The sequence below is a fragment of the Phyllostomus hastatus genome, unplaced genomic scaffold (assembly GCF_019186645.2).
Source record: "Phyllostomus hastatus isolate PE091 unplaced genomic scaffold, TTU_PhHast_1.1 phas_contig_62, whole genome shotgun sequence".
NCBI classification, from domain to species: domain Eukaryota; kingdom Metazoa; phylum Chordata; class Mammalia; order Chiroptera; family Phyllostomidae; genus Phyllostomus; species Phyllostomus hastatus.
In genome coordinates this window covers 15,157,958-15,178,370 of record NW_025333921.1, presented here as the reverse complement: position 1 = coordinate 15,178,370, position 20,413 = coordinate 15,157,958, and the positions used below count along the sequence as shown (strand labels likewise).

General features: G+C 35.6%; 1 protein-coding gene and 1 pseudogene across 3 annotated transcripts in view; one reads left to right on the top strand and one right to left on the bottom strand.

The window, feature by feature from the left end:
* Window positions 1–20,413, top strand: part of UACA (uveal autoantigen with coiled-coil domains and ankyrin repeats) — a 93,997-nt gene that overhangs the window by 40,753 nt on the left and 32,831 nt on the right. For all 3 annotated transcript variants that reach the window (XM_045848516.1, XM_045848518.1, XM_045848517.1), the window contains exons 2-8: window positions 1,367–1,500; window positions 5,971–6,059; window positions 8,666–8,730; window positions 9,530–9,587; window positions 16,864–16,934; window positions 17,037–17,143; window positions 19,343–19,524. In XM_045848516.1, the coding sequence (XP_045704472.1) occupies window positions 1,367–1,500; window positions 5,971–6,059; window positions 8,666–8,730; window positions 9,530–9,587; window positions 16,864–16,934; window positions 17,037–17,143; window positions 19,343–19,524 (706 nt within the window). The remainder of the gene's footprint in view (window positions 1–1,366; window positions 1,501–5,970; window positions 6,060–8,665; window positions 8,731–9,529; window positions 9,588–16,863; window positions 16,935–17,036; window positions 17,144–19,342; window positions 19,525–20,413) is intronic.
* On the bottom strand, window positions 14,826–15,422 carry LOC123825112 (annotated as a pseudogene).

The window sequence follows — 20,413 nt, the reverse complement described above, 5'->3', positions numbered from 1 at the left end:
CAAAATTTTAATGTATTCATCTTTTTTCATATTGAATTTTCATATTGAACTTTCATATTTATTTTTTACTTCAAGTATTTAATAAATACATTGCTTATATAGCTAGAAAAATGGCAATTTTTTTCTTTTGGTTTGGAGGGGATAGTATATAAAATAATCATACTGGTCAAACATTTAGAGGATATGCTTCATGTAAGTGATTCATTTTCCCCCCAGAAATTTGTTATGGTATTTGTGAACGTAGGAATTGCTTTGTCAGTTAATTCAAAATTATGTAAATCTTTTTTTGCTCTAGAAATAATACTGGACTTAACACAAAATTTAGCAATAAGCTTACTATATAATATTTTAAAAGGCTAAAATAATATATATTTCAGTTCTGGGTTCTACATTTCTGCTTACTAAGATCCAAGTTATTGGCTTCAGAATATTGAGACTGTATTTTCTCCATTCGAAGCTAAAAGATAGCCTTGATACAGTTAAAACATACTTTAAAAATTGCCTTTGCTCTTTTAAATACATGTGCACTGAGCTTTTGTTAAAATTAAAAGTCTTTTTAATAAAAACAATATATGTTGAATGTAAAAATGAAGAAAATGAACATCACTTATAGTCCTGTTATCTTAGGATTTTTAAGTAGTTAATACTTCAGAGTCCTTTTTAAAATGTTTTCTCTGTAGAAGTTTCTTTTTATCCTAATATACGTATAATGAATTGCTTTCTCTATTTAGGTGTGTGTGTGGGTGTGTGTGTGTGTGTGTGTGTGTGTGTGTGTGTGATTTGCCTCCATAAGTATATTTCCAAGCGCAGGAGAGAGCGGTTTTTAAAAAATGTGTGCAGAATTTCACTGCATCTAAAGGTGTTTAGAGATATGTAACCAGAGCCAAGTCTCAAAGCATGAGTTAGAGGATAGGAGAAGCACACTGATTTTGGAAATCATGAGAAGTTATGGTTGGGCTTGGCCACTTCAATCATTTAATGTTTTTGGAGCCTTGACTTTTCTCATCTGTTAATTGGGGATAATAATTTTAGCATACTAGGGTTGTTTGAGTAATTCATGCCTGGCACAGGGTAGGTGTTCAACAATTATTAATTTACTTTCTTTGTTCTGAAAGCAAAGAAAACAGAGCAGAGAACATGGGAAGCATGCTTTTTCTCAAAAGTACGATTTGAAATATTTCCTGCATATCATGTGTTTTTGAAAGGTTCTCTTTGTGAAATTAGCACAACAGGAAGAAGGAAATTTGGGATGTAATTGGAAATGGAATGATATGGTATGCAATAATGTTTTTCCTTTCTTCTTTAGAAAGTCTTGCTAGTATAGTATATATAATATGCTATGTTTACTTTTTTTCCACTTTTGTAGCATGCTGCAGATTGGAACAAATATGATGACCGATTGATGAAAGCAGCAGAAAGGGGAGATGTAGAAAAAGTGTCCTCAATCCTTGCCAAAAAAGGGGTCAATCCAGGCAAGCTAGATGTGGAAGGCAGATCTGCGTAAGTATTACTGATGATATCCTAAGGGGAATTTGGGAAGACCCTTGGGATACAAATGTAGCTTGTGAATTGTGCTTATCATCTTTTAAAAGGGAAAATCTTTATCAAAACTCACATTTAAAATGTTTCAAACATTACTTTTAAACATTCTGGACTAATAATTGTACCTAACTTGAAAGATTTCCAAGCTAGAGAGAGAATGTTCAAGTACCAGCAGTGATCTAGTTCTTCACGTCCTATGGCACGCCACAGACTGCGTTATTTGGTGCGTTTCCTTTAGAAGCTTCTTCATATTCCTTCTCCTATTTAATCCTTGCAGTGGCCCTCTAAAAGAAATAGGAAAAATTTACAGAGGTTAAATAATTTGTTCTAATCTCACCAAAAGTTATGGAGCTAGGATAGGAACTCAAGTTCTATGTCTCCAGTTCTGTAAATTGCACTGTGTTTTCCTCTCTACCCCCAATTCATTTGTATATTTGGGTAAATGAGACATGTTTAGTTTAAATGAGAATGTTTTTAGCAGAAAGGGAGGCAGAATAACTTGTGTGGCTCAGGGAGTCATCGATAGTGATCCTTCCCTTTAGTTTTTGTGTCACTGAGGCCTCTGGCTTGTTTACACATTTATCTTTTCTCCCACCTTCCCCAGCCATCACTTCCCTTCCAGTTCAGGATGGGGATCTGTTGAGTTAAAGGGTAAGATCTAGGTTCTGTTACTATCATCTATAATTATAGCAGTTAAAACCACATCTGGGAAACCTTCCAAAGTTAGAGGTGAAAAGTCTCATTTCCTGAAATTCCTCTCAGTATTATACTAGCGTGAATTTATTTAGACTATCATAACTGGAAACCAGATACTAAATATAGAGATGAATATTAAGAAGTGAATAGTAAATGTTTGACTACCTTAGGATGCTTCGATATTTAAGAATAGTAAAAATAACAAAATAAAACTTATAAATTAAATAGTTTTTAGGAGCAATAAAGTTTAAAAAGTTCCAGTTTTTCTATACTATTTTAATTTTATCAAGTTGGAAATTTGATAGCTACAGACACATTGGTTATTTTGAGTCCTGCTCCTATTTTAGGTAAATTTTAAGCTATTAATAGGACTCATAGCATAAATAGTGAAAATTTAATATCTAGAAGTGACTTTGCTTCTCATGTTTCTTTTCTCCCAAACACTAAAATATTAAAAAGATATAAAGGAATCTTCTTCAGGATTGAAAATCTTCATTGAAACCCTTCTTTCTTCAGTTCTGCCCATCCATGTTTTGAATGTTTTGAATGAATGGTTGCTGAGTTTTTGTTTAGATTCTTTTGAGCTAGGGTTCAATTTTGAGTGAAATTATTTGTGTTAATGGTCAGAGTTGTAAAAATATAATGTAATTTGATGAACTATGAACTTTATTTTGTGAAATATTTGAGTGTAACTAGTCTTTGAGGTGTTCATTATAGGAGGCAGAATTCTTTCTGGGATTTATAAGATAAAATATTTTCATTTTGTTACACACAAGCTGTATTCTCCCTTAACTAAAGCATTTTATAATTCATCAAATACATAACCTGTTACAAATATATTTTCTGTATTATCTATAATTATAAGAATAAATTTATTTTTGAAGATGGGGGGTGGTTAATTTGGAAATTTAAGACAAAAGTAACAAGTGGTCCTTGAGTTCAATCCCAATTTCAAAAATGAAATATTTGGATCTTGGCTGTAGTCACTGCAAGGATCTATTTTCTTCCTGTTCACCTCTCTCTTAGGTTGCAGTCTTTTTTGCCAATGCAAAATGGGGCAGATCCATCAAGAAATCCCCCTACCTCTTGGAGAATTGTGGATTCCAATTCCCATCTCCCATCCCTAAAGCTGTCAGAGGTTCAACTTCCCAGCTATTTTCTCTGGAATCAATAATTGCTCCTAGACAAAAATGGCCTCAAACACCAAGCTCACCTCTCTGGACCTCTGTCTTTTCTTGCATCTTGCCTTTTTAATTTTTCACTATCTTGTTAGCTCACTGATGATTTCAAACATATGCCTTATATATTTTTAAAATATTTTATTGCTAAATAAATCAGAGAGAGAAACATCAATTTGTTGTTCCATTTATGTATGCATTCACTGATTGATTCTTGTATGTGCCCTGATCAGAGATCAAACCCACAACTTTGGCCTATTGGGATGATGCTCTAAGTAACTGAGCTACCCAGCCAGGGCCAAATATATGTCTTATATTTTATGCAGCTTTTCTAGTTGTTCTTCAGGGACTGGGATTGTTCTTACAGGGTAGGTATTGTCCAAATTATTTGCATTTCTGTTATGGAAGTAGTAGTACATGTCTTGTTTAAAAAAGAAAATGTATTAAAAAAACAAAATGTATTGATTTTTTAATTGCAAATGAGTATTTCTATAATGCAGTTGTTCAAATTTCCTTTACAACTCTTAGCATACAATTTAATGATTGCTATATCTTGTTTCTGAAGCACATCTATTTATAGCACACCAGCATTAATAATGCATTGAATATTGTTGTGATTTCCGCCCTTTAGTACATCATTAGTATATAATGATGATTTATTTTCAAGAAAGAAGTCTTCCAAATTTTGTGAGCTAAGAAATGAAAACAAGCAAACAAGAAATAGCTCTAAGATTGCTGGGAGAATAAACCCTGTGCTCAAAGGAAACTACCATTCCTCCAAAGATTCTAATGGTGTAAAGATACACCTTGCATGGTATAATTCTCCACTTCACTGTTGCAGAGAGACTGATACCCTCAATCTTACACTATTTTAATTCTACTATAAGTAGAATTTATCTAACTTTTAAGAACACTATATTCCTTTTATCAGAAATGTCTCTTTCTTTCTAATTCAAATTATACCAAGTCTGTTTAACTTCAATTAGTAGTGCTTTGTCTCTAGTTTGCACTTATGTCCTTCATAGAGATGCATGGCTGAATTTTGTAATATGTGAGAATGAATTTGTAAGGTATCTCCAGATTTTGTCCTTAAGCATTCAGTTATTCAAATATCTTAGGGTCCATCATCTGACTAGTATTTAGATTGGTTCTGGGAACATAATAGGAAGCCAAATGGACAAAAATCCTTGCTTTTATGAATTTATAGTTGAGTGGGAAGGGATTGATAGGCTATGAAGAAAATAAATCCTGAATTTACATATTATGTTAGGAAATGCACAATTCTATGTAGAATAATAAAGGCAAGGATGGGAACTGGACTACTGAGGTTTTGGGGAATGGGGAAATGTCAAACGTTTACGTGAAGGGGTCAGGAAGGACCCCTTCTGCCAATGTGATACAGAGTGCATCAGCGTCCAGGCACCTTGCTGAGCACATGCACACCCTTTATCTCCCTCCATCCTCACAGTGGTTATTGTACTTGTTTAGGGCCTCAGTTCTGTCTCAACCTGAGTTCTACATCCTTTGCCAACAAGTCCTTCTGTACTTACCTGTTTGGATTTGATGGAGTATAGTCAGTGTCAGTTCTTACTGCACGCAAAAAGTTTCTGTAAATACTTGTTGATTAATAAAGTGTTTGATGATCAAAGAAACAATGGGGTTTTTCATTTCATGTCTGGAATACTTGATGGTTTAAAACTACTTTTTAAGTAGGCTTTACTTGCCTTATGGAAAATTGTTCAATTATGTCTGTTTATGTGAAATTTCAACCAGTTGTACCAGTCCATGAGTGAAAGGAAGAATTAGGTGGTAATCATTTTTACTTTTAGAGAAGTTGATGCCAGTTCTTTTATGGCTTTCAGGTGTAGTTTAGTTGGTTGTTTTTGAAGACTTATCTATGTTAGGTTTAATTTGATAAATCTAAAAAAGAAGGGATAGTATTTTGATACTATCCCTTCAGTTGGGATAGTTGATCAGTTATCCATAGTTGCAGCCTTCTGAATCATCTGAATAGTTTCTGCAGAGGAATGTTCAAGCTTAATGCAAAATTTGGTGCAGATTCATTGCTCTACTTGCTCAGTCATTTTGATTGTGATGTCCTCACAGCACACATGCTCACTCAACAGCATCTACCACCCCCACTGACCAGTACAGTGAAGTCATCATTGTTCACACATGTACATCCCAGTCCACTCTCCTTGGCTGCCGGGTAACATCGATGTGGTACAAACTGTTCTTGTTATGTTAATGATGGTTAGACTTTTTCCGGACAGACCTCTTATAGTATAAAATTTCTACCAGTGACTATTGATTATTGGAATATTCCATTGGTTCTAAGGAGGTATTTCTAGAAAGAATTGGCCCCTTATGTATGTTTGGGTTTAAATGAGTTTTTCAGTAACATGGGACAGATTTCTTTTTTCTTCTACTAAATGCATAGATATGCCAGCTTTTAAAATGTGTGTGTCTATTGAATAAAGAGTGATGTTACTGTAGCATTTCAGTTGACCTTTGGTAGTTTCCATGGCATAACAAATATTTTCTTTTTGTTCAGCTTCCATGTGGTGGCCTCAAAGGGGAATCTTGAATGTTTGAATGCCATCCTTATACATGGAGTTGATATTACAACCAGTGACACTGCAGGTATGTTTGCCTCAACAGTCAATTACAAAACCAAAAGGAGATACAAACATATCCACTATTAATGTTCTTATGCAGATATAAATGTGATTTAAAAAGAGAAATCCTTAATTTTCTGTTTTTAAGTAGTTGAGAAAGGTTTATTTCTGAGGTTTTGTCAGGGAGAGGTCAGGAATAGGAAACTTAGTAGAAAGGATTACTGAACTGATGATCAGTTGAGGGTCTCAAGTCTAGTGGTGGTCATAGTGGTGTTACAGGATCCTAAAATCTCAGATTTTGAAGAACTATTAGGGGCCATTTAGTTTATACTCATATTCTGTTCAGTATATGGATCCTTTATGTTGTAAGGTCATTTGGCATTTGGTTGGACATACCTTGTGATAGGAAACTAACAGCCTTGTGACAACAACACTACCAGTAATGGTCACAACAAGAATAGCTGACACTTCCATGACATCTGAGTGCTACATACTTGCTGACTCCTTTCATTGCTACATCACCCCGATGAGGCCATGAGGCACTGGGTCCTTCCGTGGATGCGTCACTGGCAGAGTCTGTGTTCTTAATTATTGTGCCTCACAAGGAAATCTGTTCTGTGTTTGGTTAACTAAATTTTAAAAAATTATTATAGATAGTTAGGGTCTATCCATTACTATGTTTTCTGCTTACATTTAGTTGTACCTCTGTCTGTCTTTTAAAATCTTTCAACATAAGCCTGAGTGCATGTCACAAGGTCAACCTTTAAGTATTTGAACACAACTATTGCTTTACTTCAATGAGTGTGTTAGTTTTCTGTTCATCAGGATAACCATTCTCAGTTCTCTGGGACTCTTGACAGTTTGTTTCTCTGCGGTTCTACTTTGTTATTCAATTAAATAGGAGGTAACCTAGAACAGAGAATTTTCTTACCAGCTTCAATGTTTTGTTCTACGAGGCCATGTGTGGACAAATAAATACATTACTGTTAACTAGCTCTTTGTTTAGAAATGGAAGGAGGGAGAGGAAGAGGGATCACAATTGAGTTAATGAGGAAAATCTTTACCTAAATGTGTATCAAATTCTAAGTTGAAGACCAAACTATCTGCCACCTTTGAAAGAACAAAAGAATGGGTCTATTATATATGCCTTCCATTGATGCAGGGGAATATTTATTTTTAGAAATTTGAACTAACTATACCTTTTTAGAACTCTTAAGACTTTTAAAATTTATTACTGATTCAAGTATCTTTCTTGGTTTTGTCTGTGTCCTTTCTGATCTGGATGTTTTTGCCTAGTGGCCAATCAGTAACTTTTGCCCAGCTTCCTCAAGCTCAGAAGAAATCATTTCATATACTCTGTTTCAGCATACCTGCTTAACCTGGTCTTTTGTTTTTGCTGTTGTTTAGTCATACTTTTATTTTCTCTGTTTTATTATGTTTGTCCTTAGAGTTGTCTTTTCTGAGGACAAGGACCTTGTTTCACTTGTTGTATTATTTGTTATAATCCAAATGTGGATATTTGATAAAGTTGGATTAAAAAACTTTATTTGATCTTAATTTCTTTATTTGCAAGCAATATGAAAGTATATTGAAAATAACTAGATTTCAAGTTAGTGTGGTTTTGGTGTATTTGTGACTTGGGTCTTACCAGGTATGAACGTTTACTATAATTTATAGTGGTAAACCACTATAAATCTGATATTTTCTTGACTTTTAGTGCCCTGTCTTAAGTGGCTGGATCTGAATTTGGCCAACAAAATACCTGACTTGACATTTTTACGTGACCGAGTGTCTGTGACATTTTGTTGAACACCAGGGATTATTCCACCATTCCACTTTATACCCTCCCCTCCCCTCTTCCCCCCTCCCCTCTCTCCTCCCCTCTCCTCATAGGTGAACAAGACTGATTTTAAGAGACAATTTCTTTTTTTTTTAAGATTTTATTTATTTATTTTTAGAGAGGGAAGGGAGGGAGAAAGAGAGAGAGAAACATCAATGTGCGGTTGCTGGGGGCCGTGGCCTGCAACCCAGGTATGTTCCCTGACTGGGAATCGAACCTGTGACACTTTGGTTCTCAGTCCATGCTCAATCCACTGAGCTATGCCAGCCAGGGCCAAGACAGTTTCTTAATGAACTTTGAATTTTAGTTGGAATATAGAAATTAGAGAATACCTTTTCTTTGACATACCTCTTAATTTACTTCATTTTAGTATACATGCTGCTGACTTGGAAATGTTATGAGAAATCTAGGTATCTTTCCTTTTCTCTCTTCCTCATTTTCTTTTTCCTTCTCTCTTCTCTCCCTCTCTCCCTGCCTTCTTTGCTGTGCTGGTGTGTAATTACTCACTGTCTGAGGCTCTGCTATAGGTATTGTAGGTACAGATCAAATGAGACAAAGTGCTTGCTGTCTGTGTATTCACGTGCATAATTTTTCTTCCCGCCTTTGTTGTTTTGATGTGTGCAATTATATCTTATTAAAATATCCATCCAGGTGAAATATCTTAGAAACTCTTTCTATATCTTAGAAATATCTTAGAAAACATGCTTACAAATTAAGTAGCCTGTCAATTCATTTTGAAAAAATTAATCACATTTCTATGGAAAATTCACATATATTTTAAACTCTTATAGGGAGAAATGCTCTTCACCTGGCTGCAAAGTATGGACATGCATTGTGCCTACAAAAACTTCTACAGGTAGTAAAAGTGGTTAATATTTGGCTTTATTATTTTGACTGCAAAATAATAGATGTGTTTTTAATATGTTTTCAGAATTTGAGATAAAAGAAAATAATAGGCTAACTCTAATAGTTTACATAATATTTTTTCATAGTTTGTGAAAGACTGTGAACAATAAAGAGCACAAACTCTGAGGGAAGTGAATTGCATAACTCGGTGTATTAAAAATAAATAACAAAGATGTGACCTTCCTGTTGACATTAGCTGGAGATTGGAATTCTCTGTTGTCTGGCACATGACATAAGATAAAGCGAGGCAGCATAGAATCTGTGCATGTCTAATAAACATCAGTAAAACCTACACTAAATAATATTAACCATTACTTAAGCATGTAATCAGGCAGCCACAAAATTCTATGATTTAGTGGGCTGAATTTTCAGTTAAAGGGTCCAGTCATCTATTACCATAAACATTTTCACAACTAAGTTTAACAGTAGGACTCATTGGTTTTTCTGATTCAGTTGTTCAAGTTTTAACCTATGATGGGGGAAAAAAATACAACCAAACAATAACATAGTTTCTATATCCCAGGCAATTGTAATGCACCATATGTTTCCTGTTTGATGAAATATTGTTAAATTTACAGCATAAAGTTATTATATTTGTTTCATGTCAAAATATTTTAGTGGCCTGTCTAGTAGTCCTTGTTTTTCAATAAATGGAATATTTAAAGATTAAATGGCAGCTATTCATTGTAATTTAGATGTTTAATTATAAAATGAAACTCTCAGATGACTAGGTTTCTGTGTTTTAACAGTACAGCTGCCCCACTGAACACGCAGACCTGCAGGGGAGAACCGCACTCCACGACGCTGGTAAGCTCAGGTTGCACTTGGACAGAAACAAATACTTGTTAAGTGGCTAGGCACTTACATTCATTTTAAAGTTTTAACATGCATGTATTTATATGATTCATGGAGAAATACAGTATTACAAATTTCTTGAATTTGAATTTTTTTTAGATTGTACAGCTTAAAAAGGTTTGTTCAGCCAATATTTACTTTCCAGTTTGCTAGATACTGAAAATCCAAAAATGAATAAACTGTAACCTGCTCTCAAGAGCTTGCAAGGAAGGAGGGAGGGAGGGATGGAGGAAGGGAAAGGCCGAGAGAGATTTAGTAAGTTAGTGAGTTAGTTTGGGAATTGGCAGGAGAAATGGGAGGGAGGAAGACTTTTCTTTCTTGAAAACTACATTTACCTATTTAACATGTCTGAACTTCATTTTTCTCATCTTCAAAATGAAGTTAATACTACTGCAATAAGTGTTTACAATTAAATCATAAGCAGTGCCTGGCATGTAGTAATTTCTTAATTAAGGGTGGTGGTGGCTGTTTAGTTAGAGGTGTCAGTGCTGAATTTCATATCACTGTAATGTGCTAGATTTTAAAAAAGATTTATACTAATAATTTCACAGACTTTATTACTCAGGGCTACATATTTAAACTTACCTGTATTATTCCTTAGGTGTCTTAAAATACTCAGAAAAAAGTTGGATGTTAAATATTTTTGGAATGTAATATCTGACCAGTGGCCTGACTCTTCTAGGCCTGACCATCCTTCAGTTTATTAGAAGGCCAAAGGAAAGAAAAAAAATCACTTATCCTCTCTTCTCACATATGTGGACTGTCTGTAATAGATTAAAGCTGTTTGTGTTAGACATGGATTGTACTACAAATTTTCTTCAAACTTCGTATACTTTAATTTTCTTTTTATATTTTATGTGCTTTTATGATAGTTTAATTTTTTACACAATGCATTTTTCTTTTATATTTGTATAGAATAATATTATTTTCAAAGTATTTTAACATACATTATAACTTCAGTCTCACAGTGCCCCTGTGAGATTTTATTTTTGATGATAGTTTTGTATTGCTACTTAAATAAAATGTAAGCCTAGATTTATAAGTGATGTGCTTATCAAGCTTCTACAGTTATGGAATCATCAAGACATGTTTACAAATTAAATTTAAAACCATTAAAAATACAGTTTATATTTATAATACTAATTTGCAGTGTTCGATGGAATTTTGAAAATGATTTTGCCTCTTACTGAAGTATAAATATGTGACACATGATATTTCTGTTCTCCTACCACTTTTTCCCAGTTTTAAAAATCCCACATTATTAATAATCACTTTTAAAAATTTGTTTTTAACTACTTATTATGGATAATTTTAAACACACATAAAGTTAGAATATTATATTAAAATACCTATACTCTTCACTCAGCTTAGACAGTTGTTAACATATGGCCAATTTGGGTTTATCTATACCACCACACATTATTCTTCCTCTCCGCTGGCTTATTTTATATTAAATTCAAGACATGATATAACTTTATCCATAAATAATTTAGTTTGTATCTCTGAAAGATAATGATTTTATTTTGTAAGCTAAGTATAATACCATTATTATACTTAATGCATTTGAAAATGTTTTCAATGTTGTCAAGTCAATGTTCTGTTTTCTCCAGTTGTTTTTATTTTTTAGTGCCTTTTGAGGTGTAATTATATGAAAAAATTGCACATAATTAATACGTAATTAACATGCTCTTTAAAATATAATAAGGGGTTGGATCTCAGGTTGTGTTTTTACCATACAAAGAGTAAAAACAACCAAAAACAAAACACACACACATGATGACGACATTTTTGGATGTGATGAGGATATTTGTTTAGTACCTGAGTGTGGTAATAGTTTCACCATGTATGCATATATCCAAACTCATCAAAATGTATATGTTAAACATGTGTGATTTTTTTGTGTGCTATAGATTTTATTACCCCTGTTATTTAAAACTGGTCCAACTTAACCAATTGAAATCTTAACATTTGTTCAGTAGTGGTACGGATGAAGCTAGAATGAAGTTGATGTGATAAAAGAACTTCAATTCAGCTGCTTATAAAAAAATTGTTAAGTGGTAGAGGTTGGCAGATGGCTCAAGGTCATTCATGAACTGAATTCTTTCCATCTTATTGCTCTACTTCCTCTGAGTGTCTTCCTCAGCTACATGGTTGAAGCAGAGTTGCAGTCATATCTGTGTTCCAGTGAGTAGGAAGGGGAAAGAGAGCATGAAGAAGCACATGCCTAAATTCTACGGCCCAGATTTGGAAGTCTATGATAGCCGTCTATTGATATTCCATCAATAAAAGCAAAGGGAATAAGCTGCATCTATCTTCAAGGAAGGCTCAGTAATGTAGTTTCTAGGTCGCCAGTCATGGCTGAGCTGCTATACTGTAGAAGGGAAGAAAAGATTTTGGTAGCAAATTGCATTTTCTGCCACAGTCCAACCCTCTGGCCTTCTAGATATTGCTGCAGCCCCTACTTTCCCCACACAGAACTCTTTACCTCCTCCCCAAGGGAGAGGATACACAAGCCAACCCAGTTATTGCTGCTTGCTCAAATTCTAGGATTCCTGGGCAGTGGACTTTTTTTTATTGTTGTTCTGATGTGGCTCTTCATGGTTCAGCAATCTGTAAACTCAAAGAGAAGAGGTCTGCTCCCCACAATATGTAGTTATGGAGCAAGAACAGGATAAATGAAAGACAAAGTCTCTTTCAGAAAAGGGAGAACCCAAAAACACATTGCAGTTACTAGTCAATAGCAGATATCAGATGCTGCTGAGCAAAGCTTGCAAACTTCCTACCGAGGTCTTGGAGTAAATTTCTTGGTTCGCTCCTCTGGGTGCCCCCTTGGTTCTGTTTTCTGGTGGAAATCCTGTGTCCATCATCTTCTGTGGGCCCTAGCTGTGCTTTGTAGGAGGTTCTTATTTGTCCATTGCCCTCCAAGACCACAGATAAATTGATGTTGAAGGGTACGCCCTCTGTAGAGGCAGCTCAAGAGCTGGAGCAATCATGAGTTGTAGCCAGCTGGGCTTCTGGGGCCTCAGGTAGTATAATTCCCCCAGACTTTGGTACATTTCTAGTCTCTTTGTTGCCAGCCACTTCATTATGTCCAGAACCATCTCCAAAGTTATTTTCTGGACATACAGTTCTTAACCCTCCTCTATTCCTTGTTTTTTTTTTATTTCTAGACTCATGAGTCGTACTTTTAATGGCTGCTACCTCAAAGCTGTCTGAAATAATAGTCTTGAACGGGAATATAATATCCTTAATCTAATGTTTATCCAGAACTGGATCTTTTTTTCTTTTTTCTTTATTGGGAGTTCTTTGAGGAAATTTGTGACCTAGAATAGTTTTACAACCTGTTGTTTGATATAGAGAAACAATTGTCTGTCCACAGCTGTGAAGGTCCAAATATCTGGACATTCTCTGTTTCCTTCCATCTGTGTTCGTAAATTGGCTAATTCTTGCTTGACCTCATCTCTTCTAAATACCTTATTAAAGCAGTAAGCAGATGCCCATATGCACTAAAATTTTGGCTCTTTCTATTGTTTTATCTAGAAAGCCTCTATAGTCACATGGGGTACCTTCTAAATGATCATAGATGGTAGTTCTATGAAATGTTTTCCCACAGCATAAGAAAAACCACAAGGTTTCTAGCCTGAAACATATTTACTTTCCACCTAGTACCCAACCACTAAACTAGTGCCTGCAGTTTGGGTGTTTGCTACGGCAGCACCTGTTTTCAGATAGCGACATTGTCTGTTTGAATCAGGGGTAAGACTAGGCTGCTGTGACCAAGGCACTGTAAAGTAACATTGGCTTTAAAAAACACCCCACAGAATTAACTTATTTCTTTTTCTTGTTTTGGCTTGTGAAGCATTGTTTGTTTGTTTAATACATCTAAACAGAATGCATATACAACACAGAATTGAGACAGAAAGCATTGGTTCAACACTAGTGAATCTACAAGAATTAGGATTTAGGAGAGGTGGAGATTATCTGAACATTTTTAAAAACTGTAATCTGCAATCAAAATAAGCTGATAAAGTCTCTATTAACACTTATAAAGAGTCTTCATTAGACTTTCTTTGTGATTTTTTATTAAACAAGAGATCCTCAATCAGCTGCTCTAGGGTTCCTCATGTAAAACATAAACAAGGGGGGTCCCCTGGCTGGTCTCCAGATTGTTAAATGTTCTCCCCACTCCACCCCACCCCTAGCTTCTTAATGAAGCACGTTTCCACCCTCATAGCACAAAAGAGGATGTGAATTGTTCCATAGACATCTGTCTCCCAGTACCACCCCTCATGTATACCAGGTTTTCAGCTATGTTCTAGGGTCACCATGTTGTACACATTGAGCTACATGTCTGTGCTAAGCATGTAAGATAATGACTGATGGGGGAAAGGTTTGTTTTTTTAAAAGTTATGTACACAATACATTTGGTGTATTTCAGAAGGTACAGTACTTTTCTTCATTTGTCTGTGAAAGAAGTTAGACATTAATTTCAAAAAATCAGCAAATGGCTAACAAATTTCCTTGAAAGTCACAGTCACATATGTAGTGCATCTGGAAAAGAGGAGGGACGAGACAGGTCCTTCTTGCTATCATGGGTTTCATTGAACACTGGACCTGCTCAAGGGTGGAGAGAAAAGGCAACTTCCAAAAAGGAGTATGTTATTAAATGAGGCATTTACCATATACCTTCTTAAGAGCACCAGGTGGGGAACATGTTTTCTAAACTGAATTTGGAAGTGATTGTGGAATCACTCCATCCTCCTTAAGTGCTGACCCATGGTTAATGAATTTTTTTAAAAAATGACTCAACAAAAACAAGTCCCTTCCACACAGACCCTACCCTCCCACAAAAAGATAAAAATCTAGATATCCCAGCTCACTCTCCAGAGTGGAACCTGGGAACAGCTTTAACAACTTGAATTAGACTGTTGCAGAGGCATCACAAGTATGTCTTGCTTTTAAACAAAAATAATATAAAATTTTTTGAAACAACAGAACAAAAACTAGTACTGATCACTTTTCTGACAATGCGCAGTTACTCAGAGTTAACGAACAGTGAGCAGGGGAAAGGGCCATACCTACCTATGGGCTTTGTCTCACATGAGTGCATGTGGCTGAGTGTAGAACATGTCTCATTATTGCAAAAACAAATTATAATTTTTAATTTTTTGTTTGATTTAAACATTGCTTTTAATATGATGCTGATACCAGCTGTGCAGAAGGATGCTGGAGCAATGTCCACCTGTGGCTCTTCATTTCTGGAGGCTCCAGGGTAGCCAGTACTGCTTTGTCAAATGCATTCTTTAAGCCTGTCTGTGTGAGCACGGAACACTCCACATACTTGATGGCCTTCAGGTCACGGGCCAGCTGTTCAGCAGTCTCTGGAGCGATAGTGTTCTGTTTATTCTTGAAAAGTTTCTCAATAGGAGAGGGGTCATCTCTCATATCAGTTTGGGTCCCAACAGCAAGAAAGGAGTCTTCAGACAGTGGTGAGTTATCTCAGGTACCTACTTTTCTTTCACATTTTCAAAGCAGAGTGGAGAGACCACTGAAAAGCAAACTAGAAATACATCTATTTGTATATAACTCCATGGTGGTAGTCATACTCCTCTTCCCCTGCAGTATCACAAAGTCCAAGAGTATATGGCTCTCCACCAATCATAACTGTGACAGCATAGTTACTGGAAACAGTACGTACTCAGATGGAAATGTGTTTGATATGTAGGGTATCAGGAGACATATTTTACCAATGGTACCATAGCCCAAAACTCATTTAATTGTCTGCATTGCTGAAACAGTTTTCTGTTCACTTAAATATTCCCAATCTGATGATGGCCTTAGCTTCTTTAGCAGGGCATGGACAGTACTCCAGAATTAATTTCTTTCATGTTAGAGTCCTGGTTTTCACATTGGCTTGTACCTCTGCTCTATATGGTCATCCAGGGATCCAGATTTCTCCCATTTTGCACTTTTACCATTGCCCAGGGCCTTGTCCACATCTTTAAGACTGGAGCTGGTGGCAGCACCTCTGTTTTCCTTCTAACAGGAAGGAGAAAGATCGTCCAGAAATGTAAAACCACTGCTTTGAGCCCTAGACTAGAAAGTGGCACACATCACTCTTGTCAGGGTTCATAGGCATGATCTAACTCATGTGGTCATACATACACGCAAGGGACACTGGGAACTGTGGTCTCTAGGCGAGCCACCATGTCCCCAGCACAACTTCACTGCCCTAGAAGAAAGACGACCAGAGTTTGGTGATCAGATGCCACTCTCCACTGTAGCACCTTTAATAGTGACTGTACTTGTTCACTGTCTCATCACTCTGAAATTTATCATGCTTTACATTTTTAATTTTTATTTTTAATTGGGCCTCATGGTTTTTAATTTTATTTTTGAATTAATGTATTCAGTTTCAGTTTACCTTTTTTTTAAGTTTATATATTTTATATAAAAGACTTGCTGAATTAAAGACATCCAGAAATGAACATTTACTTGATCTCATGTATGCTTGGTTTTGTTCTATTGAATTATACACCACAGACAAAAGGATGTTGACTTTGTTAGTACTTTTTGTGCTGATAATCTAGGATTAATGCATAGGCTTTAAATAGTTCATGGCAGTATAAACACAATTCTGTTTTATGAATTTAACAATGTTTTTTCATAATACAAATATGTATTCTAGTGTTGGTCAGAGAAGACACATCGTGCAATTTTATGGTTTTTAGCAAAATGACCATGCTTTGTGTCATTAAGGGCAGACATTGCAATCTCTGCTTTGGAAAGGTAATATGAATTGTATGAGTCATACTTTATCTCCTGTGGCTCTTTTATAAGAAAGTGAATATGGTTCTTTAATAAAAAACTCAGCTAATACTTCAGGGATCAAGCCAGTTATAGCCATGTTTAAAAATATACTATAAAAGAAAATTTAAACTGGATTTTTATTATCTGTGTTTATCCTTAGAAGAGCAGTATATTCTTGCCTTCTGTAGGGTAATAAAATTTGTTGTTGCTTAAAAATTATAGGGAGATTTATAAGATGGTCTTGTCTATTCCATTTTCTGATAGAAAATTGACGCTTATAATGCTAACCTGAGAGTGAATGATGCGAAGCTTGGTAGTTTAGAAAATGAAGAATTTATCACTTAAATGGACCTAGCAAAATACCACATGTCTTACCAACAGGTGTTCACCATTTATCATTTTCCTTTTGTCCCCAAAGCTATGGCAGACTGTCCTTCTAGCATACAGCTGCTTTGTGATCACGGGGCCTCAGTGAATGCCAAAGATGTAGTAAGTCAACTTATGTTTATTCTCATTTCAACTCATGTGTTCAGACTTTTTTGTTTTGGGAGATTTGTTGTCTTATGCTGCTTTATTTTTCTCATTGCTTAGGATGGGCGGACACCACTTGTTCTGGCCACTCAGATGTGTAGGCCAGCGATATGTCAACTGCTGATAGATAGAGGAGCGGATATTAATTCCAGGGACAAACAAAACAGGTAAATGTGTTGTTTTTTTTTTTTAAATCACAGCTCCCCACACCAGCTGGAGGCACAGTGGTTCTGAAACTGCTGCTGTGACTTGGTCTTTCCATCCCCTTTGGTTCTCCCCTTCCTTGGAATTAGCACTTCGTATTTTTCCTCAGAGTTGGCTGAAGAAGGATGGAGAGAGGCACACAGGGGAAGGTGGCGGGTAAATGCAAAATACACACAATGATTAGGGCCTGTGTTGGAGTTGAAGAATTAAAGAAAGGGAGTCCCAGTTATTTATAAGCTATAAGAGAATGTTTAATGAAATGGGCTCAAATAAGGTATAAGGAAGAAGAATAAAAAATTACACCTGCAGTTCACTTCTTCGTTAGTGAGTCCTTTGGTCCTTGGCTGTCCTGGCGACTCACAGGTTTCAGTCCAGATTTTCTTAAGGTGTTTCCTCTCCTCACCCTGCCCAGGCACCATGCTGCCTCCTGCTCTGAAACCGGGTTCATTCCCCGTCCTAGGTTTCTGTTCATTTATTTTTGCTTTTCTACTTCATGCCAATTATAAATTGGTTGCACTTATAATTTCTATCTATGATTTTTCCTTTCCCTTTTTCTAGGTCTAGTGTATCATGGCACTTGCTATATTATAATTCTAGTATTTATAGTCAGAAGGAATCTGACAACAAAGTATCTGAAATATAGCCCCTCCACTAGTTGAAGCATTGCAGTAATTTATAACAAATTTCTAGAGTTTTATAGATGATTATGAGTGAAGTTGATTTCTTTTATTTTTTAAAATGTATCCTATTTTTTGTAATTCATTGGAAGTAGGAAGTATAATAGTCTTTAGGTGTTAGATTTTTATGGCTCTAATTGCTTTTATTGTTCAGGCATTTCAAAGGAAGAAATTCTTAAGCAGTTAAATCATTGATGTATTAAGAAAGTGGCTTTTTGTATTACTTTGTTTTTGCAGATATAATCTGGTTCCAAGCATTACTGATGAATTTGATTTAAAAATAAATATCAGTATCAGAGGGCAATGAGCTGGTTGATCCATGTATCATGCCTCATTTTTGAAAACTGATCTTATATTTTTTTCAAGCATGTTTTTTTCCCACTGGAATTAAACAAAAAAATCAGTGAGGTAGTGCAATGTGTATTATATAGAGTAGATAGCAGATGGTTTTAAAAGTAAAATCTTAGGTTCCCAAAGTGTCCCAAGTTCGATTCCCAGCCAGGGTACATTCCTGGGTTGCAGGCCATAACCCCCAGCAACCGCACATTGATGTTTCTCTCTCTCTCTCTCGCTCTGTATCTGTCTCCCTCCCTTCCCTCCCTAAAAATAAATAAATAAAAAATCTTTAAAAAAAAACATCTTAAACTTGAAAAAAAAAATAAATAAAATCTTAGGTTCTAATACTGTATTTGTTTCTTTTTGTTCCCTGTTCTACCTATATATAGCATTTTCCCCAATATTAAAAACTTTGTTAATTCCTGTTTTATATAAAATTATATGCCAGTAACTATTGCAGAGTATAAAAGAAAAATAGAACATACATAGCAGAGTAAATCAGGAATCAGTTTCCTTATAAAATCTAATGTACACATTTGAAGACAGAGTTAGATACAGGATAAGTCACTTTATTTCATGAGGTATTAGTTTCCTCAGCAATAAAAATAGAGAATTGGGCAAAATGATCACCAGGATCCTTCTGAATTTTCATAATGATTTCATTGTTTTGCTGCATTATTACTACTTGTTGATATAAACAGGAATTTAATTCTTGTTTTGTTTAGAGTGGAAGGGACTCATTGGGGAGGTTTGCATGCTGTGATTGAGCTCACGAAGGGGCTTGGGTAGTTCGGGTTTGTAGGCTTTGAGCAGGTGGGGTGACAGTGTCAGTTGTGGAAGATTTCTGGCCATTTGCTTGTCGGACATAGTAGGACCCGAATAAAGGGAGTTAGTTTGGTATTAGAAGTAAATAATGCATATAAAGTGATAAAAGATTTTAGCTCTGCAAACTAAGAAACAAAGCAAATGTTTTTATAAATGCTTTGATGTTAAAATACGAGATTAAAACTTAGAGTAAAATTTGAATCTGTAATCAGTATGACTTTTTAAAGTAATATTTGTTCTTTAAAAATGGGGGTTCTGGAAGATTTCTGAAGTATTTTCTTGGATATTTCTCAAGGTCTTTTATTCTTCTGTCTTCCCTTTTAGAACTGCTCTCATGCTAGGTTGCGAGTATGGTTGCAAAGATGCCGTAGAAGTCCTAATTAAAAATGGTGCTGATGTAAGCTTGCTGGATGCTCTTGGACATGATAGTTCTTACTATGCAAGAATTGGTGACAACCTGGACATTCTAGCTTTATTGAAGACTGCATCGGAAAATACCAACAGAGGTACCAGAAGTTTTCTGTAACTAGAGAAGTCTAGGTTAATAAGGAACAGTTTTTAAAGATTTAGATGGTAGGACTACAGTTTTTTTTTTTTAAAGATTTTATTTATTTATTTTTAGAGAGGGAAGGGAGGGGGGGAAAGAGAGAGAGAGAGAGAGAGAGAGAGAGAGAGAGAGAGAGAGAGAGAAACATCAATGTGCGGTTGCTGGGGGCTGTGGCCTGCAACCCAGGTATGTGCCCTGACTGGGAATCAAACCTGCAATGCTTTGGTTCGCAGCCCGTGCTCAATCCACTGAACTACGCCAGCCAGGGCAGAACTACAGTTTTTAAAAAGCAAAATACTTGTTACTGATGAACAGTGTTGGTTTATCTTCCTTTATACCATGGATTTGTGTATTTAAATTGTCACCTGTTTTTTTTAATTATTTGTTATTGATTATGCTATTACAGTTTTCCTAATTTTTCCCCTTTATCCCCCCTCCGCCCTGCCCCCCAACCCTCCAGCATTCTTCCTCCTTAGTTCATATCCATGGGTTGTACATATAAGTTCTTTGAGTCCTCTGTTTCCTATACCATTTTTATCTTTCCCCATCTATTTTATGCCTACTAATTATGCTTCTTATTCCCTGTACCTTTTCCCCCATATTCCCCTCTTCGCCCTCCCCACTGAACTCCCTCTGTGTGATGTCCATTCCTCTGATTCTGTTCCTGTTCTGGCTGTTTGCTTAGTTTTTGTTTTCATTGTTTTTCTTTTCTTTTAGGTTCATTTGTTAATAGTTGTGAGTTTGTTGTCATTTTATTGTTCATATTTTTTATCTTCTTTTTCTTAGATAAGTTCCTTTAATATTTCATATAATAATGGCTTGGTGATGATGAACTCCTTTAACTTGAC